This window comes from Bos grunniens, chromosome 14, assembly GCF_055505025.1.
Source record: "Bos grunniens cultivar Pamir isolate PY7600 chromosome 14, Bosgru_T2T1.0, whole genome shotgun sequence".
NCBI classification, from domain to species: Eukaryota; Metazoa; Chordata; class Mammalia; order Artiodactyla; family Bovidae; genus Bos; species Bos grunniens.
This window is the reverse complement of record NC_141178.1, coordinates 58827912-58854984: the sequence shown is the minus strand read 5'-3', so window position 1 is coordinate 58854984 and position 27073 is coordinate 58827912. Positions and strand designations below refer to the sequence as shown.

General features: G+C 44.5%; 1 protein-coding gene and 1 pseudogene across 2 annotated transcripts; both read right to left on the bottom strand.

Moving 5' to 3' along the window:
• Positions 1–7867: 7867 nt before the first annotated feature.
• PENK (proenkephalin) lies at positions 7868–12277 on the bottom strand. Of its 2 annotated transcripts, none has more exons than XM_086336911.1 (3): positions 12110–12277; positions 11446–11676; positions 7868–8846 (listed from the first exon to the last, which is right to left on the bottom strand). In XM_086336911.1, the coding sequence occupies exons 2-3, from the start codon at positions 11671–11673 to the stop codon at positions 8193–8195; spliced, it is 882 nt and encodes a 293-aa protein (XP_086193037.1). In that variant the 5' UTR covers positions 11674–11676; positions 12110–12277; the 3' UTR covers positions 7868–8192. The 2 variants fall into 2 exon arrangements, with proteins under 2 accessions (XP_086193037.1, XP_086193038.1); XM_086336912.1 differs by having other exon boundaries at positions 11536–11676.
• Positions 12278–13015: 738 nt separating this feature from the next.
• Positions 13016–27073, bottom strand: part of LOC147359479 (translation initiation factor eIF2B subunit alpha-like) — a 196763-nt pseudogene continuing 182705 nt past the window's right edge.

Genomic DNA, 27073 nt, shown 5'->3' with positions numbered 1-27073 from the left:
TATCTGGTCTAGTATCTATCCTGTTTAATTAGTTTTTTCCTAATAACAATATGCCTCATTTATTGCTAACATATTTTAATTTCAAAATTTCTTCCTCTTTTTTTATGGAAGACCTTCCTGTCTTTATCTCTTTGAAAATCTTGAAATGCTTGTAAAATTCCTTTTTAGGTGGTCTTAATATTTGCTTAATATTTGCTTGAGAGTGAAGTGATAGTAGTTGCATTTGTTGGCTTTCTTTTTCTTTTTTAAAAATATTTATTTTTAATTGGAGGATAATTGCTTACAATATTGTGTTGGTTTCTGCTATATACCAACATGAATCAGCTCTTGGTATTGCATGTTGGCTTTCTTCATGTTATTTTCTTTATATATTGTAGAATTTTGTAGTGCTACTCATGTCAAACCAAAGTATTTGTTTCACTCACTTTCCTTATTCTTACTTGTTTACCAGTTTTGGTTCAGAAAGAGAATTTACATTGGAGGTTTGAACCACTTCTCTACCATAAAGTCAATCTTATTTCAATAAATAGGTGGCTTTGCCCAGATACTGGTTCTTCCACTGCATCTACTTGCCCTTCCCACCTCAACTATCCAGCAGTCCTGGTCAGCAGTCTTGGCTTTTTTTTTCTTTTGGCCATCTTCAATAGATGGGCGAGACCTGCCCCTACTGAGGTCCTTGCAATGGACCCGGATCTCACACTCACCTCCTAGCCCCAGTTATCATGAGATAAAGAGGAGGCTGCCTCCACCAGACTCCAGACTCAGAGCCTGGGAGCTCAGTTTGCAGCTCCCACTTCATGCAGTGTCTCTAATATGGTTCTAAGTTACATACAGGCTCATAATTTTCTGAGCATAATTATGTATTTAAATTAAAATGATTTACATATCTTTGCAATGAGTTTGGGCTTCCTGGGTGGCGCTACTGGTAAAAAACTCACCTGCCAACACAGGAGACTTAAGAGACATGGGTTTGATCCCTAGGTCGGGAAGATCTCCTACAGGAGAGCACAGCAACCCACTCCAGTATTCTTGCCTGGATAACTGTCTACTTGTTGAGACAAAAATCAACCACACAAATTAACAAATAGTTATAAAATGAAACAACATAGGGGTTGAACCCATGTCTCCTGCACTGTAGGTGGATTCAAGACAGAGCAGGCAGAGGTTTCAAACCTTGCCCTGGAGCAGTAGAGTGCTATATTAGACAGTTACTACTACATGCACACATGTATACATGTTTTTTTGTATAGTATAGGACAGACAGTGCATGAATATAAGAGTTAACTGCAGCATTTGTTCCAATGTGAAAAATTAAATTTCTAGTAGAACTGTTAAAAGAGAGCAAAATGTACATGTTATATAATATTATATAGTGAAGAAAGATTTACATGTTGATGTAGAAATACTGCCAAATATAGTAAGTGAAGAAAAGGTGGTGGAATACATAAAGAATTATTTTGTTAATACTAACAGTTAAAAAAAACACAACTGTGTATGTCCATGCATGTGTGTGTATATACTCATTAATGAAAAAAATGTTAACTTAGGGTAAACATAAGACTTTTAATAATAGTTAAAAGTTATGCAAGTTATAGGAGGTGAAAGAAAAATTTCACTTTTAATATTGTACAGTTCTGCATTTGCTTGAATTTTCTTACAAAGGACTAGTCACACTTAGAACTACCTGAAATTTCCCCTCTTCTTTTTTTGTGGTTGATTGTCTCACTCTACACATTAGAATATAAGTTTTGAGAAAGCAGAGAAGTAGATGACTTCTTACTTTCTATAGCTCCTGGGCCTAGAATACTGTATACGCTGTAGAATATGCTCCATAAATGCTTGATGAATGAATAACTTGAGAAATGAAAAGGAAAAAAAAAAATGTCTTGCTGGGTAAATTCTCTATTTCCCACCCAAATTCACCTAAGCTCCTGCCATCCGGCAATTCTTTAGCCAGAGTTGAATCTCTATCATCTTGATGCTGATTTTTTTCTTTTTCCTTTTTTTTTTGGCTGTGTCCACACAGACATGTGGGATCCTATATCCTCAACCAAGTATCGAACCTGTGTCCCCTGCATGCAGTCTTAACTAGGGGACCACCGGGTAAGTCCTTTAATGCTGATTTCAAAGTGTGTATCTCTTCATGGCCTCTTCCCTAGTCTTAGCACTTTTTCTGTCCATAGAAGATCTAGCCTTTTACAAGAATGAGAAATTGAAAGGGGATTTGCAGAAGGTTGGCTCTTTTGGTTCCTGTCCTCAACCCCCCGTTCCGATTTCTTTTGTAGATCAGTCCCTCGACATGGGGAGACAGAGACCCTTGAATTGTCTGGGGTTCTCCAGGGAAGACAGCAGTGGAGTCTCCTGTCACCCAGCCTGGGTGCGAGGCAAGCACCAGTGATGATGGGAGAGGATGTCTCTGTAATCGGTCACCTCCACTGTATAATCATAAGAGATTTGATTTAGACCATACCTGAATTGCCTAGTGGTTTTCTCTACTTTCTTCCATTTAAGTCTGAATCTTGCAATAAGGAGGTTCATAAGCTGCTCCACAGTCAGCCCCCGGTCTAGTTTTTGCTGACTATATAGAGTTTCTCCATGTTCAGCTGCAGAGAATAAAACCAATCTTATTTTGGTACTGACAGACTATTGGGTGATGTCCGTGTATAGAGCCCTCTCTTGTGTTGTTGGAAGAGGGTGTGCCTGTCCCTTCAGTGAAGGGGCTCCTTGAAACAGCTCTCCCATCAAAACCGCTGAGTCCCCTACAAAGTGGTCTGTGCTCCTCATCTGGCTGAGGACCTTCTACTAATGGCAGGGAGCCTGTGGGGAAACAGCAGAGACCGACAGGCACCCGGTGGGGAGGGCACTGCTGTAGCAGACACTCCACCTTGTGTTCCAAACGGGGAAGAACACATCGGGTACAGCTTGAGACACCAGGTGAACTGCCAGTGATGCCCTGGAGTCTGTCTACAGGCAGGGTTATGGGCATACAGTGGAGATTGAAACAGGGAGATAAAAACTGTCCCCTGAGGAGTCCTTTATGTTAAAAAAAATCTATTTATTTATTTGGCTGTTCCTGGTCTTAATTGTGACATGTGGGATCCAGTTCCCAGACCAGAGATCGAACTCAGGCCCCCTGCATTGGAAGCCACTGGACCACCAGGGAAGTCTCCTGAAGGCATTTTATAGTTTTAAAAAAATTCCTGCATTTATTTCGTGGTGTAAGGCCATTCACCACAGAGCAGAAAATAGTTAGGATGCTTCACTTGAAAAATAAATACATTTGAAAAGCAAAAGTGTAACTTAGAATACCCGAGTGGTCAATGGGCACATAAAATGATGTTCGATCTCATTAGTAATTAGGAAAATGTAAATTAAAACAAAATTTACAAAAAGATAATATGAAGAATTGGTGGGACATACACTGCAGTTGGAGAAGGAAATGGCAACCCACTCCAGTACTCTTGCCTGGAAAATCCCATGGACAGAGAAGCCTGTAGACTACAATCCATGGGATCACAAAGAGTTGGACACGACTGAGTGACTTCACTTTCACTTACACTGCTGTTGCTGCTAAGTCGCTTCAGTCGTGTCTGACTCCGTGCGACCCCATAGACGGCAGCCCACCAGGCTCCCCTGCCCCTGGGACTCTGCAGGCAAGAACACTGGAGTGGGTTGCCATTTCCTTCTCCAATGCATGAAAGCGAAAAGTGAAAGTGAAGTCGCTCAGTCTTTTCTTGACTCTTAGCGACCCCATGGACTGCAGCCCACCAGGCTCCTCCATCCATGGGATTTTCCAGGCAAGAGTACTGGAGTTAGGATTCCAAATTATACAAACTGTTTAAAAACTGGTGTGACAAGCTACCTTTGAACATATGCACATCCTAATATCTGGCAAATCTACTCTTGATTATATTCCCAAGAGAACTATCTCACTGTGATGAGCAACACGGTCACAGCAGTATTTGCAATAACCCCAAACTGGAACCAAAATGAGCCCCCATTAATAATACAATGGATCTGGTGGTATTTTCAGGCAATGGAATACCATATGGCAATAAAAATAATGTACCAACGATGGCTCTATGCAACAGGATGACTGAATTCCATAAATATAACTCTAGCCACATAAATGGAAAGTTTAAAAATATGCAGATTAATCTGTGGTTATACAGGTCAGGAGAGTGTCTACCCTTGGGGAGCAGAGGTGTGCATGCTTGTTCAGTCATGTCTGATTCTTCCACCCCATAGACTGTAGCCCGCCAGGCTCCTCAGTCCATGGGATTCTCCAGGCAAGAATGCGGGAATGAGTTGTCGTGCCCTCCTCCAGGGGATCTTCCCCATCCAGGGACTGAACCTACATCTTAGTCTCCTGCATTGGCAGGCAGTTTCTTTACCACTAGTGCCACCTGGGAAGCCCACATGGCATGGTATGTCTAAGCTATTGCATCGCTCCCTTTGCTGATGTGATGTTTGCAGTCTAAGTCCCTGAGAGGCCCAGGTGAGGGATACCTGGTTCCTGAGAGGATGAGGTGAGGCATACCTTGTCCCTGAGAGGACTAAGTGAGGCAGAGAGAGGTAGAGAAAAGCCCAAGACCCACTAGTAAGAGCTGAGGGGGTTTAGAAGGCAGTAGCCGATCCTGTCTGGGCTGCCTCTGTGCTGGCGAGGCTGAAGCATCTTATGTTAACCTGTTCCCACCACCTAATGAGGCTCGGACGAGGAGAGTGTGGCAGGAGAGCTTCCCATCACACCACTAGCTGGGATTTCTACGCAGGCAGCCTGGTCGCAGAAGTCACAGTTTATCACCTCCTAGGAGGAACCCAGTGGTGTGCATGCTTAGTCACTCAGTTGTGTCCGACTCTCTGTGACCCCACGGACTGTATGTAGCCCACCAGGCTCCTCTGTCCATGGAATTCTCCAGGCAAGAATACTGGAGTGGGTTTCCATTCCCTTCTCCAGGGGATCTTCCTGACCCAGGGATCGAACCTGCCTCTCTTGTGTCTCCTGCGTTGGCAGGTGGATTCTTTACCATCTGGGCCACTTGGGAAACCCAGGAGGAACCCAGATCAGGACTCAGGCTTGGAGGTGGAACTGGGGAAGGGAAGGGAGGTGAAGGGGGAAAACAGGGCCAGGACAGGGATGGGGTGGAGCAGCAGCACTCTCTGCAGTACGTGGGGGTCATTCTCAGAGGCACAGAGTTTTCCCGGAGACTCTCAGTGAGCTGCGAGTTTGAGCTCATCTTACCCTGGACTCTAGCCCATCAACCCTAAGTCCTTGTCTGGGCTTGTCCTCACCCTAGGTTGAGGTTACGGGACCTAGAGCACCCGTGCTGAGCTCAAGCTGAGCACCATGGCCAAGACACAGTGATTTGTTTTAAAAGAGCATCCCAGGGGTCTCAGGCAAGCACCCCAGCACATTTAAATAGGAGTCTTGAAAATTCAAACTTTTAAGAGATAAAGCTGCAAAATTCTGATGATAGAAGCTCAGCCTGAAGGTAGGACAGAACAGGGGTATCTGGGGACATAGGAGCCCCTGGGGCACATGGGTCCCATTTTGTGTACAGTCGCCCTTGTTCACTGGTTAAGGTCAGCCTGGGTGGGTTTCTTGCTTTCTGTGATGTTCTGAGAGGAGCTGGTGGCCCCATGTTCACCTAAAGGGAAGGAGTCATCTCATCCCATGATCTTTCCCTTCTCTTCTCTCGCCTCAGTTCCTTCCCCGCTAAATGTTTGTGGCGTGCCCTCTGGGTCCTTAATTCACCAGCAGGTGTGAGGGGTGAGCAAATACGAGAGCTGGCTACACTATTACTGGGCCCTTGGCAGAGACACCAAATGGTGAAGCAGAGGCCAGGCATTGGTTTGTTAACCACTCTGAGTGTTTGAGCTCTGACTACACAGCTACCCCAAGCAGAAATAAAAGGGCTCCTCATAAAGAATGGTGGCTGGTTTGAAAAAAGTCTATCCATTTGATTACATTTTCTCAAACATCTTGGGTGAGATACCTATGTACACATATTGCTTTACTGTAACATAATAATTAGGTTATTATCAGGAAGGGAAGAGGCATGCTACTCTTATCCTTGGGTGTAGGCCGGATTTCTGTTTCTCAGATTTGGCAATCCTTACTTCCTGGGGAGAGAATTAAATGACTTCTTTATTCCTCAAAGGACTAGCCCCATGTCTCTCAAATCTGACCTACAGGTGGGTTTTATTTGGGCCACACGGGTTTAAATGGAATCAATGGCTGAAATGAAAAACTTGAGATGTTGTCGTGAAGATGGAGGTTTCAGATTTCTTTGGAAAAGTCTGGCAATACTGGCTGGCAGTTCCCAGGGAAGAAATTGACTCAGGCTGAATAGAGACCCAGGATCTCTGATGTGCTTCAGCCCCGTCATGTCTGACTGGTCCAGGCATGGATTTCCAGGGGCCTGCTGCTGTTTATCAGCTCCTTCCCAGTCTGCTTCACACACTTACATTATCTGCATCTCTAGCTCAGAAGGAGGTGGGTGCTGGCCTGGAAGAAGTTAGTTTGTCAAGGATGAGGGAGATAGATAGTGGGCAGGGGTGGGGGCGCTCGGTGAGTGGCAGGGACCTGTGACCCTTTGCACTGGCTGGGAGGATAGTGCATGGCTGTGGGAATGTCCCAGGAAGCCGGTGGGGCTGGATGCAGAGCGCGACGGCCCCACTGGATTGGAGCCTGCGGTCTTGCACAGCACTGCACTGCAGAGCAGAGGCTGCTCCTCTGTGGCTAAGCTCTGATCTTGAGGGGAAGAACTTAAAGGAATGGATGAGTGAGGGTCCTGGGAAAATGACTCAGCAGACAGGAATTTAGCTGCAGGTGGCTTCAATTAGAAACACAAAGACGTGTTACATTTTTTGGTACCTGAATGTTGTCCCAAATGGCTTAATTAATGAAATAGTCATAAATCCCTTATGTGATGAGAATTTGCCTTCCAAAACATTCATAGTACCTTGCCCGGGGATCTGGTCACCAAATCCCTCGATTCACTCATCTATCCATTCATCAGATATCGGAAGACCCACAATGGTTGTGACGTAGGAGTGGACAATAGTGAGCAAGATAGCATCTCCAGTTCTTCCGAGTCTTGTGGTGATCTGGATGAGAGATATGGAACTGGAGTGGAGAGAGGACATTGCTTGGGAGCAAGAAATTTGGGGTCTTAATTCCATTTCTGTCCTTCAACTCCTGGGTAACATTGGGCCAATGACTAGATCTTTCTGGGCTCCATTTTTCTTATTTGTAAAATAGGGCTAAATTATCTTTTTTTTTTTTTATTAACTTCTAAAATACTTTGCTGAAGAAAAGAGACACACACATCTGAATGTAAAATGTAGATTTTCTTATACATAAGGGCATAGTTGGTTAGGCTTTGGTGTTCTTTATGGATGTGAATTCCAGAAATGAGAGTCACAATGCATTGTGTTTTCCTTCAGTGTCTTCACTCATCTTTGATTTCATATTGTTGTTGTTGTTTCAGTTGCCAAGTCATGTCTGACTCTGTGACCCCATGGACTGTAGCCCACCAGGCTCCTCTATTTATTGGATTTCCCAGGCAAGAATACTGAGTGGGTTGCCATTTCCTCTTGCAGGGGATCTTCCCGACCCAGGGATTGAACCCACATCTCCTGCACTGGAAGGTGGATTCTTTACTGCTGAACCACCAGGTAAGCCCAACATTTCAAATATAAGGAATCAAATGAAAAATGTTTTTACAGGTTTGGCTGTAGGAAGAGGAGGGGACCAGTAATGCTTCTGTCAAAAATCAAATGGTTTCACTGTCTCTGAGTTTGTGATTTGCTGGGGAAACTGAAGGGCAAATGAGACCTCTGAAGGAGAAGAAACTTAAGAATGTTATGCAGTTGGGGTAATGGGTTTATTATATCTACACACAAGTAGGCATTTATTGGCATTGTGTCAAAAATAAAGGACAAAGTGATAACAAAAACTGAGCATGGAAACAAGACAGCTGCAACAGACCAATATTTAAAAGCTTAAAGATTCTCAGAACACAGAACCTGGGATCACAGCTTTCAGGTTGTATAGTTAATTATCTGGACTCTCAAGTCAACTATATAATGCAAGCGACACGGGACAATACAACACACCAGCGCAGCAGTCTTTCACTGGGGGCAGAGGAAGGCTTGCTGGGGCTTCAGGTCACTGATGGGAAAGGGGATTAAAATCTCATAAATCCTCCATATCTTTTCTCCATTTCAGGAACTTCCTTGGAGTAACTTTCGCCTTCTTCCTCGGAGGGTAGGGGCTCGGCGAAGCGCTTGAGGAAGCCACCGTACCTTTTCTGGTAGTCCATCCACCACTCTGGACGACCCACTCTTCTCATGAAACCCCCGTATCGCTTCTGCAGCTCTTTGGTTTCATCTTCTAGGTGGGGGCTTCTCTTTAAGCCTCTCATGAAGCCCCCGTATCTCTTGCTCACGTCTTCAGCATCACTGCCCTCCTGGTGGAGGCTCCCCTCTCGCTGGTCCCCGGCTCCCAGCAGCTCCTTGAGCAGGTTGGAGGAGTTGCCCAGGCCGTCATCTTCCTCTGCATCCTTCTTCATGAAGCCCCCATATCTCTTGCCAAGGACCTCACCTCCATTTGCCTCTTCTTCCGCTTCCAGGGGGTACAGCTCATCCATTTTCTTCATGAAGCCCCCATACCGCTTCATGAAGCCCCCATACTTCTTAGCAAGCAGGTGGCTCTCCTCCTGTTTGCTGAGGGCACTGGTGGCATCTGGAGGAAGTTCTAGTTTGGTCAGCTGCAGAAGCTCCTTGCAGGTTTCCCAGGTCTTGAGAGAAGGTAGTTTCCCCTCACATTCCAGAGTGCAAGCCTGGGGAAATAATCGATTTAATGACAGAAGAGGCTTTTCTGATTTCACTCAGTGAACACATTTTCAGCCCCCACCGCCCACCCCACTGGGCCACTCTATGCTTGCTTTGATGAAAAAACTCCCACTTAATAATCTCATTTTTCTTACAACTTTTTGTTGTACTGAACAGGCAGATCGAAGGAAAATCAGAAGGGGAGATTGTGGAGAACTAACTGAATCAAATTAGAATTTGTCTTCAAATTTTAACAGATTGTACTATGATGTACTATTGCTATATTGTAAAGATATTTTCCCACCCAATTTTAACCTATATTTTTCTTAGCATTTCAGTTTTTTTATGGTTCTACTTATAGAACTCAGTTACTAACTCTTGATTTAGACATAAAAACTAGGCCTTTTCTTGAGATTTAAAATATATTGGTATATTACTTAATATGAAATATATACATATCATTTTTCACAAAGAAAAGCATTTTATTAGTGCAACAAAATTCTGGTATATAGTTAATCAGCTCTTACTAATTATTTAAGTTTTGTGTCTAAGAAAATTAAACACATGCACAAATAAAAATCTACAGATCTAATAAAAATAATGGTGCTATTTTATTTTTGACCTCTGATTAAGAAAACTAACCATTATTAAAAATTTAAGATGTTCAGATTTCAAGACTATTTCCATCCTAAAGTGAAATTCAAATACTCCATTTGCCAAAAATTTATGTTGAATATTTTGTATACTATTACCAAAAGGTTATTTTAATATTGGCATTCCTTAAAACAAATAATGGCAAATAACTAGAATAACAGTCATTAGTACAAAAGTGATATTAATTTATATCTTACAGCCTCTCTCTCTCATGCTCAGTTATGTTGGACTCTTCGTAACCCCATGAACTGTAACCCGCCAGGCTCCTCTGTCCATGAGATTTCCCAGGCAAGAATACTGGAGTAGGCTGCCATTTCCTCCTCCAGGGCATCTTCTGACCCAGGGATTGAAATTGCATCTCCTGCATTGGCAGGCGATTTACCTGCCACTGGGAAGGTAATATCTACCTGGGAAACTGATATTCCTACAGCCATCTATACATTTTTTGTATTATTTATCATACTTTGTGTTGGAGAGTAAATTCAGTTTGGACATCAGTCATGGCATGGCTGCTCATTATTTTTTAATCCATCATAGAATGAAGTGCAAGCGTCTTTCACATGGTGCAAATTCCACAATTATTTGTTACTTGATTTTACTACATAATTCTAGCTAGGCAAGCTTATTTCTCATGTATCTTTTCTTTTTCTTCCTGTTTTTTTTTTTTAATTTGTCTTTTTCATCCAAGCTAAAATTTCAGAGCTGCTGTAATTCTAACAATATAGTGGCTAACAAGCCATTTGTCACAGACAAAATAACTATCCTATATGCAAATCCCAAGAGAAAACCAATCAGTAAAACACAAATAAGAAAGAAAAATATGGATGCTGGGGATTGTCACCTCTACTAAAGACGCAACATTTTTTCTCAGAGTTTAAATATAAGACCTATTTGTCAAATGGAGAGGATGGCGCAATCCAAATGGAACAAACAAACATTTAACCTGAAACATACTGTCTTGGGTTCTGTAGAATCCTTCCCTTAGTGATTTTCCCTGTTTTGTGCATCTAGGTAAGAGAATTGCTTCAGAAGGTCTGGAAAGGCACTTGACTCTTTGGATTAATACATATTCTCTGCCTAACTTTTTAAGTCATCACAGAATCTCAACAAATTGAGACAGGGCAAATGAACCCTTGGGGGAGCTAGTTAAAATGAAGCTTCTTGGGCCCCCACTTCAGCGATTCTGAGTCCCTGGGGGCAGCAAGAGTGATTTAGGAGCATCGGATTACCATTAGAATGACAGTTCTTTTGAACTTAGATTCATTTCTCCCAACAACACCAAGCCCCTGTATAATTTATCTTTGCATCATAGGCCACCTCTTTGGACTCTCTGTGCCCCTTTCACAGCCAAATTAAACTGTTGTCTTACTAGTTTAATTAATAAAATGTACTATTAACGATAGTACCTTCTAGGCAGAACAGAAGTTGAATTTCAGGGGGACTCACCTGTAGAACAGTCCCCGACCCATCTCTCCTGTCCACTGCATTCTCCCTGCCTCCTCTTTATCCACACCGTCCCGTCCCCGCGCCCCCCGCCCCACCCCTCCCCACAAGTGAGGGTCATGGTCTGAGAGACCTAAGGTTAAAAGGACTAGAGAAATGAAATTCAAAGAAAGATGGCGAGATTATCACTTAAAAAACTGTTATTTGCGGGAAGGATGGGTTGATGCTTGTGTGCGGAAGGGGCCCTAGGTGGGCTTTGTGAGCAGGTGGGTGACTGAGCATCTTCCCTGGGGCAGGTGAGGGGGACAGCCGGTGCTCTCCGAGGTCCTGAAGAGAGAGAGAGAGAGCGCGCACCAGCGGGGCGCCCACCTCCCCGGGGTGAAAACGAACAAGGTTTGCGCGGCGACATCGCCGCCCTTTCGGTCCCTAGCTAGTCGCGGGGACCCGAAACTCAGAGCCAAAGCGGGACCTTGGTCAGTGTTCGGGGAGCAGTCGGGACACCTGGGTCACCTGGGGTCGGCGCCGACTGTGAGCACGGCGGGCCCGGGCTGTGCGCGCAGGGTCCGGGTTAGCTGCTCCCGCACCGCGCGGAACACTCACCAGCGGGTTGAGGTCAGTCGGGCGCGCCAGGCGGTAGCTGCACGTGGCGCAGTCCTGGCTGCATTCTGCCCTCACGGTCGCCAGGAGCCCGGGGCCGAGCGCCAGCAGCCAAGTGCTGAGTCCCAGGAACCGCGCCATGGGCTGCGGGGAGAGCGCACAGAGCTTCGAGTCTGTCCGCGCGCTCAGCGGGGCCCTGGGAAGGACTCCGAGCCGGGCAGCCGCAACTGGGGTGAGGGTGCTTCATCGAACCAGAGCTCACGGGACCCTCTTTCCTGCCCTCCCCCGCCCACCCGGGGGACCGCTCCGATCGCCTCTCGGTTCCCGAGTGGTCCCTGTGGCCCGGAGCCTGGGGCGGCCCCAGGCACTGGCTCTCTGCAGGGCAGGATTCTGGAGGGGACTACGGAGACCAAATTCGAGAGCCCGGGAGCCCGGGGAGTGGCGACATTGACCCGGGTCACATACAAGGAGCGGAAGAAAGTTGGGAGACCCCATGCAATGCAACGCGGAATAAAACGCAGCTGGCTGAGAGCCCCAAACCCACGCAGCAAGGTGGGCTTCGGCCGAGTTCACTCACGTTGCCGCTGTTCGGGGCACGCAGGTCGGTCGTGGAAACCGGGTCCGGGGCGACTCTCGGCGAGGGGAGAGCCAGGAAAGCGGGCGGGCCTCACTCTCGCGGTCCTCGGCGTCGCCGCGGCTGCAGCGCAGAGACGGGTCTCCGGCCTCGCCAGCCTCCCTCGCCGTCCAGGCTGCGGCGGCAGGAGCCACTTTATAATTCGTCCGGGAGCGCAGGAGGCGAGCGCGCCCCAATCGCCGGCGGGCTGCTGTTGACGCAGGCCCTACGCCGGCTGAGCACCGCCCCCGCCGGAAGAGGGGTCCCGGCCTGGGCGGGGGGACCCGCGTGGCTGCGCACCCCTCGGCCGGGTGACACACCGAGGCAGTTAGGAAAGTTGGGGAGAGGGTGCGATGAGATCAAGTCCCCCCGCGTAAAGTCACCGCAATTGCCTTCCCCGGGGAGCGCGCTTAGCATCAGAGCCCAGGTGGGGGTTTAGCGGGTAGATAGATTGATTTAGATTCTGGAATGTGCTGGAGACCCTAGGAGTAAGTGCTGGGATTACCCCGCCCCGCCTCCTCCTGGAGCGCCCCCGCCGTCCGGGTGGGCATCCGGTGCAGCCGTCCGGAATGTCGTCACTTGTCCACCCATCTGTCCCCAACGCACTAGACTTCTTGCTGACAGTAAGGCGCGTAGTAGGTGCTCAGTTAATGGTTAAGGGAATGACTGAAACTTTCTGGGAATCTTAACATCTCCGGAGGGCGCTTTTCCTTTTTGCATTAGTGAGACCCCCTTGCCAAGCGCGCACGCGGTTGCCAAGTTCCCATGCTTCGGGAACGACTTTCTGTCCGACCAGAGTGATCTGGGGGATTTAGGCCAGTGAGAGGGGGTACGGGGTTGGGATGGTCCCAGGACCATCCATTTCAGGAACTAGTAGATTTTTGCAGTTATCTTCTGGGGAAAATCTGGGACTGTGATGGCGAGAGAGCGAGGTGGGAGGACTCGGTGCCCAGGGCGTCCCGCGCTTGGGGCGCGTACCTCGGCTTGACTGGGAGGGGGGCGCGGTGGGCAGCGCCGATGGCGGAGGCGCAGGCTGTCTCTCAACTGAGGCCCGCTCGCCACCTTGGTTCTGCGGAAGATTACCAAGATGCAACCATTTACCTTGTCAGTGTCCCCATTTGGAAAATTGGTACAGAGGTAATGGGACAAAATAGGGCCGAAGGCTATCCATAGTGTTCCAGAGAGACACAAATGAAATAATGGACCAAAGCACTTAGCCTTAGCAAGCCTTAAGAACGTGCTTCTAATCCTGACATCCATATGTCTTTAGGTTGTCTATCAACGTATCTTTCGTTTATTGTTTACTTATCCATCCATCCATCAACCATCCATCCTTCCACTCACCCATTTTCCATCCATCCATCCTTTCATCCATCCATGTACCTATCAATCCTGGTCCTAGAGGGAAATCACAGAGTCCCAAAGCTGGCAGGAGAAAGTATCCCAGTGCTTTCCCAGACAAAGCGCCGTCTGCCCTTAGACCTTTGCGTGGCCAGCCGCCACAGCGCTCTTCCGAGCTCGGGCGGCTTTGTGTCTTCCACTCTGGTCACTAGAGGGCAGCGCTTTCCTGCGTAGGTCTGGGCACCGGGGAAGAGCAGCGCGCCAGCAGCGGACACGCACACGAGTGCCCGCGGAGCAGCATCGCGCTCAGCCTGCCTCCAGGGCAGGGGCAGCCCCGCACCCGGCGGGGAAGCGGGGCGCGGGGCTGAGACAACAGAACGCCCTAGACAGCCCTAAGGAGCCAGATTGACATCTAGCCAGAAAAGCAAGACGCTTCCCCTTTGACGTTTTAGGCTTTTCACAGGGACGCTGGTGGAGAGCTGGTGATGTCTCCAGCCACTCACCCAATAGGAACGAGGGTTCCCCCTGCTGCCTGGGGTTTGGAAAGGCAGCAACTACACAGCAGTGCTCAGCGCGAAATGATTGCACGGACAATCCGGGCTTAAGGGGAGAGAATACTTGCTGTATCTTAGCACAGGCATACCTGGGATCACTCAGGAACAGACTTGAAACTCGTAACGGGAGACTGGAGGCTGAGACCCTGGTGTGAATGACTGCACCATGTGGTGCATTCCCCCAAAGGCCCCTTGGAATCTTGGAAAATTAGTAGCTGAAGACTGAAAGGGGACTTGGGGATAAGTTATTTCAATCTTTATTCTGCAGATGGGAAACCGAGGCTCAGAGCGTCCAAATGACCATCCAGACATAACCAGGCAGAACCAGATCATCTCACACGTCTCTAGGGAGAATCCCGTCACCCTATCAGACTCGGTTTGTTTCAGTTGGAACAATTACTGTTTGCTCTGAGTTAGTTTCTCTTGTTGCATCTGCATATTAATGTGTAGTTTTATGTATTTTTGGTTGCACTGGCTTTCTCTAGTTGCAGCAAGCCGGGGCTTCTTTTGTTGCAGAGCAAGGGCTATAGTTGCTATAGTATTGTGGCTCAGTAGTTGTTGCGAGGCGTGTGGGATCTTTTGGGACCAGGGATTGAACCTCCCGAACTGGCAGGTGGATTCTTAACCACTGTGCAACCAGGGAAGTCCTCTCTGAGGCTTTTTAAATGTCAGGAGAGAGAGGAAAGGAAACCGAGGGCCATTCCCTAAGAGTAGGGCAGGGTATTGAATGCCCAGCACCTGCCTGGGTACTTGGGATGTAGATGGTGCTGAATGAAATGTGTGTTGACCGATTAACTGAAGGAATGAGGTAGGGACAGGTGGGTCTATTTTTGTGCCCCAATCAGCCTTCTCCTTGTCTACCCTGGGGCTACAGGTCATACATTTTTGTGTTCATTTTTGTATTTGAACAGTTGCTAGAGGGTTGCAAAGGATTCATCTTTTCATGATCCTTTAAATATTTCAGGAACTAGTAGATTTTTGCAGTTATCTTCTGGAGAAAAGCTGCCCTTGTAATCAGACTAAAATAAAAGAGAAGAGAACCTTCTCTTAAAGCAGCTAACCCAGAGAATTCTGATTCCCAGGTTAGGATCAAGACCTTGCCTTCTAATCCTAAGGTCCTTGACATCAGACAGAAGAGAGTCATTCTAGAGACCAACAAATGTGGTTTGTAAAACCCTGAGGATGAGTAGTATTTTACTCAGTTCTTATGTATTCTGGGAGCCCAAAGGAGGGATTTTAAAATGTCCTCTCAGTGTCCTGTCATTTCCAGGATGGAAGATGCTTAAGTTGAACTGTATCATTCAGGTGCCCGTTCTTTTTCTTGCTTCCCCTTCCCACCACCCAAACACACATACTTTATTATGGAAACTGGTTTCTCTGCTCTTCTCTTCTGTAGCAATAAAATAGCAGCAGGGGGTAGAAGGCAGTTCCTCGGTCTGGGGATTGTGTAATGTTTCAGAGTAAAAGCACCATATTCTCACACTTCTGATGTTTGGAGTCATGGCAGAGCACGGCAGACCTGCCCCTCTTCAGTTACAGTGTGAATCGCGGGCTTTGTGAGATAGGATTCTGTGAGCTGGGCATGTTGCTCTGAAGGACCACTACTAAAGCATTTTCTTCAGACTGGAGCAGAAAAAGCATCCTGCAGAGAGGTGTAAGCAAAGTTCCTGGGAAGATGATTTGTGATGTAATAAATCCACATTCTAAGGAGCATGAATGCTGGCACATTCTCATCCTCAAACAGTCAGGAAGCAAAATAAACCCCTTGGAAGAAAAAGGAACCTGGTACAGAGTTGCCTGAAACTGAGTTTAAATAATAGAAAATGTATCACAGAGAGAGAGAGAGAAAGTGAGCAAGAGAGAGAGAAAGACAATGAGGAAATATTAAAAGAGCCAGGAAGGGAAATATACATTTTAGTATTGGAAATTCCCAGGCAAGAATACTGGAATGGGTTGCTGTTTCCTCCTCCAAGGGATCTTTCCAACCCAGAGATCGAACCAGGGTCTTCTGAGTCTCTTGGATTGCAGGCGGATTCTTTACCTACTGAGGCATTGGGGAAGCCACATTTTAGTGTTAAGCACAGGTAATTAGACCATGAATAAAACAAGTCACATTATGACTCAGATTGAAAGAAGATAGAGCTACAGATCCTTTGGCTGGTTGACTTTTGAAATGACTTTGGAATGAAATTGGCATTGGAGGAATTTAACAGCCACTCCAGAGAACTAGCCATATTAAAAAGTTGTATTGCCCCTTTGAATCTAAACTGCATTTAATCACTTGATTTTTATTTGTTTTGGGCGGTTTCCAAAATCAAATTCTAGATCCCACCTGCAGGACCTGAAGAAAAGGCGATCAAAAGTATTAATTGAATGAATGAAGACATCCACCAAGGAGGCGGTTTCCACCATTGAGGTAATGCTAGAAGAGAAAATCAAAACAGGTTTTGGGTAACAAGAAATCACTGACATGAAATCTATGGCTCCAGGTACCCCACCTCTGGAGGGGACCCACTGCATACGACCCACAGCACAAGCTTTACATGTGATAGGTCCTCAGGAAAGTCGTTTTTGTAAAACATGTTCCTCTTGTGGCTACATCACCCATAGCTCGTGTGCTCGTGGGGTGGACATCAGAAGTCAAACTGTTGTCATAAAATTTTATAGAGAAAGAGCTAAACCCTGCAGATGCTCACTTCTCACACATTACTCTCTTGGTATCTACTTTGTTGTATATAGACATAAAAAATATGTCACTTAAAAAATAGTCACAAGCTGAAAGTTGAGAGTTATGTTTTATTCACTGGGAGTTTTTAGGACTTTAGGTCTGAGAGACAGCATCTCATGTGACCCTGAGAGAACTGCTCCGAGGAGGCAATGGGAAGAGTCAGATTACAGAGATGTTTTACAACAAAGGGCAGGTAGCCTGAACATCAAGAGATTATTGTGAATTAAAGGAAACCAGATAACCCAAGTTAAGGAATTGAACAATTTTCTATGTATAGGAAGACGCAAGAGTCCGGGGCTCACTGAAATCATTCCTTTCATAAGCATCTCAACTCTCTGGGGCCAGTATCCTGTGTTTTTTCACATCCTGAGCTCCCTTGGGCTCACCATAGAAAGTCGCTGTAATATCATGGCTGTTAGATTCCAGGTATTTTTCTCCTTCCTGAGTGCCCTGAGGGGCTGGAATTGCTGGTGACTATGACATCCTTATGTACAGATATGGCAGGAAATACTCCATTTCTCAGATGTTAGAGCTTAGACAAAAATGTTATTTTTATGTATGTGAACCTCATGAAAATCAGTCTAGGAGAAGTGATCTTGTGTGGCACAAAATGGAATTGAAGGAGAACAGTAAGGTCAAATTATATGTCTTTTTTCTACTGTAGGATTGTTATCCGATTATACATTTAGTGGAAGAGCAATGCCAAGAAATACCTCAGTGGAAATCCTAGAACCTAACAAGAAACACAATTTCATGCAGGAGAACAATTATTATGCTGTTAAGAGTTTAGGATCACAAAATACTAATTTTAATTTCCATTTTGTTATTGAGTGTGTAAACTTGGGAAAGTCAGTCTCTAAACCTTATTTTTCTCATCTGCACAATGGGGAAAACAAAACGAACCACACTAGCTTGTTGCATGGATTAAATGAAAAACTAATATGTGTGTACACACATACTGTGTAGGGATTCAATTTTTATTAACGACCTTTTTTGTTGTTGTTGTTGTGCTGTGTTAAATTGCATTTCTGAGGTAGAATTTATTTTTATTCTTCTCAGTTTCTGGATTGTCATGTTCTTGGCTTCTTATTTTTGAAGCTATAATTTGGTTGCCTTAGTGGAGTGTTCAGATAAAGAAAATAAGTGAACATTTTGATAACGGTTGAAGGAAATGGGCTGTTTATCTACCTGGATCTAGTGCTCCAAATTAAAAATCACAGAGATAGGGGAATTTATAATACCTGCAGATAGCAAGCTGCTTCATAACATTATAAGATATTGCTAGAAAAGAGGACTTGGGCATGACGTGCACAGTCATCAATTGTTGTTTTATCTGGGATAGATTTTGTAGATTAATCTTCAACACTTCTGTGTGTGGCAGAGCCAATTAGAGGAGGTAAGATGTAGACATGTTTGGATTGGGACACTCACAGGCTACCCAGGAGGGCAGGGTTCCTCGAACAAGTGGAAAAGGTTGGAGAGCCAGAGGACAAGGCAGAGAGGGAGGAAGGAGCCTGTGGATGGAGACAGCTGTCAGAGTGCCAGGCAGTGTGAATGAGGAATTGACTTGCTTTGGAAGCCTTGATGGAGTAGGCTGAGGGATAGTGGGAGTGAAGCAGGAAGGAAGGGGCTTGCCTAAGCACTTTTGGAGGGAACTGGGGGAAGCAGCTGGTCATTCAGATGTGCCTGAAGGCTCGAGCATTGGCTCCCGTGAGCCCACCATATTCACTGCCATGCCCACTCCCACAGTGAGCTCCCTAAGGAGTTAGATCATCCCAGGAGATCTGCTTAGAGATGGGGTGAGAAGAAATTATTTCGTCCCTCATGTAGAATATGTTTGTGTTTTTAACTTCATACTCCCTAGAGAAGATGTGGAAATAAGACAAAATGGGAGCCTCTGGGATCATCTCTTATCATTAGTCTAGTCCATCATCCCCCTAGAGGACCACACGGGCTTCATTAACAGACATTCTCCAAGGTAAGTTCTCCTTTAGATTCTTGCCATGTGTCTTCCAAATGTACTTGCCTCTTTTATGTAGATTGTCTCTGATTTTGCATGGGGCATCCCCCTAACCCTCAGGAAGCCTGTGTCTTTGACTACTGCTTTCTCTCTTGTATTGTTAGTTTTAGTTGTTACTTCTTAGTCCTCATATACTCTCATAAAGCATAAAAACTTGCTTATTTTTCTTGTTTTTTTAAATAAGCATTTTCTTAGTACATTGGTAGATACCAAGGACTGGCGGGGGGAGTAGGTGGGGAGGGTGAGTGAGAAGTTAGTGTTTAACAGTGACAGAGTTTCAGTTTAGGAAGGTGAAAAATTTGGGAGATAGATATGGTGAGAGTTGCACAGTCATGAGAATGTACTTAGTGCCACTAAACTGTTATAGTTGAATATTGTTAAAATAGTATGTTTTATATTATGTGACTTTTACCATATTAAAGAAGTGCTAAAAAGAGCACTTTCTTAAATCTGCAATCATTTTCCTCCATGCTCAATTTCTATCTAACTATCTTGGCAGTGAAGACTGTTGAAGAATGGTCCGACTCCTTTATGGCCCTTCCTAATCTCTATGATACCAAGGGAACATTTCATGCAAAGATGAGCTCGATAAAGGACAGAAATGGTATGGACCTAACAGAAGCAGAAGATATTAAGAAGAGATGGCATGAATATACAGAAGAACTGTACAAAAAAGATCTTCACGACCCAGATAATCACGATGGTGTGATCACTGACCTAGAACCAGATGTCCTGGAATGTGAAGTCAAGTGGGCCTTAGAAAGCATCACTACGAACAAAGCTAGTGGAGGTGATGGAATTCCAGTTGAGCTATTTCAAATCCTGAAAGATGATGCTGTGAAAGTGCTGCACTCAATATGCCAGCAAATTTGGAAAACTCAGCAGTGGCCCCAGGACTGGAAAAGGTCAGTTTTCATTCCAATCCCAAAGAAAGGCAATGCCAAAGAATGCTCAAACTACTGCACAATTGCACTCATCTCACACGCTAGTAAAGTAATGCTCAAAATTCTCCAAGCCAGGCTTCAGCAATACGTGAACCGTGAACTTCCTGATGTTCAAGCTGGTTTTAGAAAAGGCAGAGGAACCAGAGATCAAATTGCCAACATCCGCTGGATCATGGAAAAAGCAAGAGAGTTCCAGAAAAACATCTATTTCTGCTTTATTGACTATGCCAAAGCCTTTGACTGTGTGGATCACAATAAACTGTGGAAAATTCTGAAAGAGATGGGCATACCAGACCACTTGATCTGCCTCTTGAGAAATCTGTATGCAGGCCAGGAAGCAACAGTTAGAACTGGACATGGAACAACAGACTGGTTCCAAAAAGGAAAAGGAGTTCGTCAAGGCTGTATATTTTCACCCTGCTTATTTAACTTATATGCAGAGTACATCATGAGAAACGCTGGACTGGAAGAAACACAAGCCGGAATCAAGATTGCTGGGAGAAATATCAATAACCTCAGATATGCAGATGATACCACCCTTATGGCAGAAAGTGAAGAGGAGCTAAAAAGCCTCTTGATGAAAGTGAAAGAGGAGAGTGAAAAAGTTGGCTTAAAGCTCAACATTCAGAAAATGAAGATCATGGCATCTGGTCCCATCACTTTATGGGAAATAGATGGGGAAACAGTGGAAACAGTGTCAGACTTTATTTTTGGGGCTCCAAAATCACTGCAGATGGTGACTGCAGCCGTGAAATTAAAAGACGCTTACTCCTTGGAAGGAAAGTTATGACCAACCTAGATAGCATATTCAAAAGCAGAGACATTACTTTGCCAACAAAGGTTCGTCTAGTCAAGGCTATGGTTTTTCCTGTGGTCATGTATGGATGTGAGAGTTGGACTGTGAAGAAGGCTGAGCGCCAAAGAATTGATGCTTTTGAACTGTGGTGTTGGAGAAGACTCTTGAGAGTCCCTTGGACTGCAAGGAGATCCAACCAGTCCATTCTGAAGGAGATCAGCCCTGGGATTTCTTTGGAAGGAATGATGCTCCAGTACTTTGGCCACCTCATGTGAAGAGTTGACTCATTGGAAAAGACTCTGATGCTGGGAGGGATTGGGGGCAGGAAGAGAAGGGGACGCCAGAGGATGAGATGGCTGGATGGCGTCACTGACTCGATGGACATGAGTTTGAGTGAACTCCGAGAGTTGGTGATGGACAGGGAGGCCTGGCGTGCTGCAATTCATGGGTTCGCAAAGAGTCGGACACGACTGAGCAACTGAACTGAACTGAACTGATGATAAGGTTTAAAGTAAAATGTTTTTCAAACTATATATACAATGTTCCAGCACTATTTATTGAAAAGACTATTCTTTTCCCATTGAATTATTCTGGAAACTTAGTTAAAAATCAATTGACATAAAATTGTGGCTCTATTTCTGAATTCTGTGTTCTATTCTTTGTTCCACCGATCAGTATGGTGCTAACATTCCACACTGCCTTGACTACTGTAGCTTTATATTAAATCTTGAAATAAAACAAATTCTCCAACTTTTCTTTAGCTTTTTCCTAATTGTGTTATCCATTACAGTTCTTCTCATTTCCACGTACATTTTAGAATCAGTTCATCAATTTCTACAGAAAAGCGTGTTGGGATTTTGATTGGACTGATTAAATCTGTAGATTAGTTTTGGGAGAAGTGACACCTTAACAACTCTGTCTCCCAGTCCATGAGCTTGGCATATCTTTCCATTTATTTCATACATTTTGATCTCTTTCAAATGGTGTTATTTTATAGTTTATTTTCCAGTTGTTTGATTTTTCTTAAAAAGGAACAAACTTTTTATTTTCTACTTTTATCGGAGTATAGTTGATTTAAAATGTTGTGCTAATTTTAAGTGTACAGCATAGTGAATCAGTTCTATATCCACTCTTTTTAAGATCCTTTTCCCGTAGAGGAACAAACCTTATTGGGCTCTGTGCTTCTTAGTTGCTCAGTAGTGTCTGACTCTTTGCAACACCATGGACTATAGCCCCCCAGGCTCCTCTGTCCATGGAATTTTTCAGGCAAGAATACTGGAGTGGTTGCCACTTCCTACTCCAGGGGATCGAACCTGTGTCTTCTGCACTGGCAGGCAGATTCTTTACCACTGAGCCACCTGGAAAGCCCCTTATAGGTTCTAACCTGATGTTATTCTGCCTTAGATTATAATTGATAGTGCATTTCTCAGCTCCTAGCTTGTAGGTGACTTCACACTGTTCAATTCCTATGTGTAGGCGCAGGGACTTATATTTAATAGGCCTCAATATAAGTTTTTTGAGTAAGAGTATCACTTTCAAGATCAAGTTCATTTTGGTTTAGTTTTCAAAAGACCATTAAAAAGCACTCAGAATTTAAAACTCTGGGGATTCTCATAGCTTGAACTATATCTGAAAAGTAGAATGAAGTGATTTGACAGTTACTTGACTGATTTGAAAAATGTGGACTTTTTCTACACTTGATTGGCATCCAAATTATTCATTGTTCATCTTAACAAGATAAATGTCAAATCACATCCTAGATTATGTTATCTCAGGAGAGAAGTCTAATAAGAAGAGAAAAAAAGAGAGGGAATGGCTCATCCTAAAGCAACAGAATTGCACACAGATGTAGAGTGTAGGGAGCTGGTGCTGCTTGGGACCATGACAACAATCACAGAGTAGTAAGATCTCAAGCTTGCAAGGAGTCTTAGAGGCAGAAGAGAAGAATCAGAGGCATCTAGAATCCATCATTTAGAGAGAGAAAGCTTTCTTGTCTTGGTGGGTTGCAGCACCATCTATTTTGGAGACTCAAAACTGGAAACTTGGGTATATCTAGACACCTCCTCACCTAGATTTTATTTTATTGGTATGGTATTTCTAAAATTTTTTAAAAATCCACATTTTACAATAAAAATGAACAACTTATTAAAAATTAACTTTCCTGATTTTAAATTCAGAGTTTTTGTAGGAAAACTGAGATTTTTGGGGTTGTCTTGAAAACTGGAAGGTACAGAAGGTGCTGGTCTTTGTTCTACAATGGCAGCAACTGGTTGGAACAAGGTGGGGCTGCTCCCTTTATGTACCCTCTCTTCTCTCCCATCATTTTCACCATTCTGACCTCTCACCTTTTTATTTTTTCAGCTGTCCTGGATCTTAGTTGCAGCACGCAGGATCTAGTTCCCTGACCAAAGATCAAACCTCCAGGAGTCTTAACCACAGGACCACCAGGGAAGTCCATCCCATCCCCACCCGTTTTACTAATATGTTTTACCTCCTTGATCCCTGGAGCCATGATTTTGCAACTCTGTTGTCTTGGAATTCAAATCAGAAACTTATGTGTTATCTGTGACCCCCTCCATCTTCCTGAATCTCTTATTCCCATTCATCACTACACCCTAGGGGTTCCGCCTTTCTGATGTTTCCTGACTTTGTCACTTCCTTCTTTCCCCATCTTCGCTGCCTTTATTCAGTCCCTCGCTATTTCTCAGATGGATTACTGCGATGGATTCACTGCATTCCATGTGGGGGTAACATTTATGGGAAGAGAGAAGCAGTGGAGGGTAGGAGAGGTGAGGAGGAAGAGATTTTCTGTCCAAAGTGTTAGTTGTTCAGTTGTGTCTGAATCTTTGTGACCCCATGGACTGTAACCCGCCAGGCTCCTCTGTCTATGGAATTCTCCAGGCAAGAATACTGGAGTGCGTAGCCATGCTCTTCTCCAGGGGATCTTGACCCAGGGATTGAACCTGGGTCTCCCGCATTGCAGGTGAATTCTTTACCATCTGAGCCACCCAGGAAAGCCCCCTTCTGTCCAAAGGACAGTAGCAATATTTTTGGAGTGATATAGGACACTTTCCTGAGCATCACTGTTACATGTGGACATAGGAAGTGGATCATTAGTGGAAGGAAAAGAAAATGAAGATCCTAAGTGAGATGTACACTTCATTTTTATTCTTTTTCTGGATTTTAATCTTGATTCTCTTTCACTAGTTTATTCCCATAAGTGTGCATGCAGTTTGCCATAAATGTAAGATAGTATAAATTTTCAAATCAATAACTTTCAAATAAATGACAGTATAATTTTCAAATAAATGTATTCAAGAGTTGGGAGTCAGTTGGAGACCTCTAACTACTACCCATTGAAGGAACTGGTTGGTCAAAAGCACACATTCAGACAGTCTTCATTTGCAACACTGGTGATAATTATCTGCAGAGTTTCTGAGCCACAGTAGCCTACAAAGAAATGTGTTAACTATTCCCAGTATTTGAAAAGAAAGTTTGTTTTTGATTTAGGAGAAGTAAACCTTAGCTGTTGGATGCTATGTGATTGCAAGCCTCAACTAAGGAATCAGAGCCTGCCTCAGGTAAGGCTTCACGTGCTTGTCAACTTGGAAACAAATGTAGAAGCTGAGAGCATAAAGATGACTTGTGTGTGTGTGTGTGTGTGTGTGTGTGTGTGTGTAGTGGGAGTGCAAGATAAGACTTTTTGCCCCAGTTACTTAGTTAATGCAAGAAACATAGGAGAAAATTTGGCTGTGCCTATATCCTTTCTTATCCTCAGTATCTAAAATTGAAATACCTGAACTGAATATGCATACGTATAACCATAGCTTAGAGCAGTGACTCTCTCACAGGAGGGTGTTAACCTCAATGGGGCACCTGTTAAATAAATGCACAGCTCCCGAAGCCCCTGTCCAGACAGTCTGATGGTATACGGTTTGAGTGTGCAGTTACAAGGTCCCCGGCTGGTGCAGCACATTATAGAGAATCGGTGTCTGCAGGAATATCACGCACATGGATGTAGCCTGGCTAATCACCTCACCTTGGGATCTTAGAGTGTGTTGTTGTGGGGTTTGCTCTGAGTGACACCTAGAAAGTCAAACACAGACACACACACACCCCACACACCATATACGTATGCATTTTGCTTTTTCATTTAAAGCCCAAGGACAACACTATCAAGTGTTAGAGAACAAAGGTAGTTTCCCAAGTTTCTTAAAATCTGAAAAAGAAAGTGTAGGTCATTTGGAGGGGCCCGTCTCCCACCCTTCACAGACACTATTGTCACTGAAGGGCAGACCCTGTTATTATAATGAAGAAAGGAGGCAGATTCCGAATCTTCCTTTAAAATGTTTTTTTTTTTTTTAAAAGCCGACAGACTGACATGTATATGTTACTACATATAAAATAGGTAACCAACAAGGTCCTACTGTGTATCATGGAGAACTCTACTCAATATTCTGTACTAACTAACCTCAATCAAAGAATTTGAAAAAGAATAGATACAAGTGCTCAGACTGTAAAGAATCCGCCTGCATGTGGGAGACCTAGATTTGACCCCTGGGTCAGGAAGATGCCCCAGAGAAGCCACTCCAGTATTCTTGCCTGGAGAATTCCATGAACAGAGGAACCTGGCATGCTACAGTCCATGGGGTTGCAGTCAGGGATCGGGCCTGACTGAGCGACTAACACTTTGACTTTGCTGCTTTGACTAGGATCCCACTCTGTCTTTTTTTGTTGTTTATGCTGGGTCTTTGGTGCCGCGTGGGCTTTCTCTAGTTGTGGCAAGTGGGGGATTCTGTCGAGTGGTGGTGCTCAGGCTTCTCATTGCAGTGTTTCTCTGTTGAGGAGCACAGGCTCTAGTATGCAGGCTCAGTAGTTGTGGAGCACGGGCTCAGTTGCTCTGAGCAGCATGTGGGATCTTCCTAGACCAGAGATAGAACCCGTTTCCCGGGCACAGAAAGCATGGAGTCTTAACCACTGGACCGCCAGAGAAGTCCCTCACTTTATCTTTGAAGCACTCACATGCTGGAGGGGTTCAGAGCCAGCCAGGATAGGAGAAGCCTTAGATTAACGCCACTGTATCCTCCACGTCAAGCTTCCTTCATAGTATTTCGGTCATAGTACTTGGTACTCGATTCCATTTTTGTGCCTGGGAGCCAGTAGGCTCTCAGTAAGCATGTGTTGAGTGAGTAGATGAATTGGTAGCAAACTTGGCATTCAGACTTACAGCAAGTGTGAGAGGCTGCTGTCCTAAGGATTCCACACACCAGAAAAAAGCAATTATCTTATGCCAGATACTTAAGGACATGTAATTAGCCAGCCTAGATGAGATCACTTCCCAGAAATCAAGCTGCCAAAATGAGTGAGAAAATGTAGTTTTTTGATTGAGGTTCTCTCTCTTAAGTGATGCATAGAGTAAACTCTGTTTTTCAGAGTTTGTGTTTGGTACAAATAAAACATTTAAAATGTGTAAGCAGCAGAGGAAAGCAATGGTAGGAAAGCGAATTGAATTTTTAAATGGCATAGCTTGTTTCCCTTGAAATGAATGACTCAGAAGTTCTGAAAATGAGATTGAAGCACTGGCTCATGGAGTGGTGGTGGATTTAAAATCTCTCTCATGCACTCATATCCACTGCCTGGTGTAAGTAATGGGCTTCCCAGGTGGCACAGTTGGTAAAGAATCTGCCTGCTCAGTGCAGGAGACACAAGAGACGCAGGTTCATTTCCTGGGTTGGGAAGATACCCTGGAGGAGGGCATGGCAACCCACTCCAGTATTCTTGCCTGGAGAATCCCATGGGCTGAGGAGCCTAGCAGGCTACAGTCCAGAGGTTGCATAGAGTTGGACACAACTGACATGACTAAGCACACAGCACAATCATTTTACTACCTGTGTTTAAGAAATAATCCAATAAAAATGCACCTTTACATACTTTCTATCTTTTTGACAAGCACAGGCATCGCTACTTCAGTCCAGAGTAATGTTCTGAGGAGTTTCAACACATCTTGGCAAGCGTCGGTCTGTAGAACATCCATTTGGATTTCAGCTTTGTCTTTGAAATAATAGCCTGATTGTGTTTCTGATGAATACATCTGGAGTTAGTGCCAGTTTTTCTTTGTACTGTGTATCTTTCAATAAAAAGATAAAACACTGACTTTTTAACTAAGAACATGTCTCTAAAGGGAAACTTACTAAGGCATCTAGACAGAGGAATAGATATTGCATCTCCAAATAAGATTATATGAAGATTGCTAGAAAACAAATTGGAGATAACAGCTAGAAATATTCCCAATGCCACTTGAATTATCTTTTATCTAAATCTGCTTCTCACATTATTAAATGTGGTGGAATTTCCACCCACATGGTGCCTCCTGCTCCTCATATCAGTTACAAACGCGAATCCAGGCACATCTTTATAGAACTGTTATATTACACACATTGCAGTCTCTGTTCAGACCTAATTAACTTCTGTATAGCGGTGCCCCAGTGGACACCGCAGTTAAACCAGGGATGGTAAGTAGGTAAGAATAGGAATTAAAATCACAG

Bases quoted from the DNA above. Each gene is read 5' to 3' on its own strand.
- PENK (XM_086336911.1), bottom strand. From the start codon at position 11,673: ATGGCGCGGTTCCTGGGACTCAGCACTTGGCTGCTGGCGCTCGGCCCC. The intron at 8,847-11,445 runs GTGACCCAGGTG...TTATTTCCCCAG, and splicing joins ACAGTCGGCGCCGACCCCAG to GCTTGCACTCTGGAATGTGA.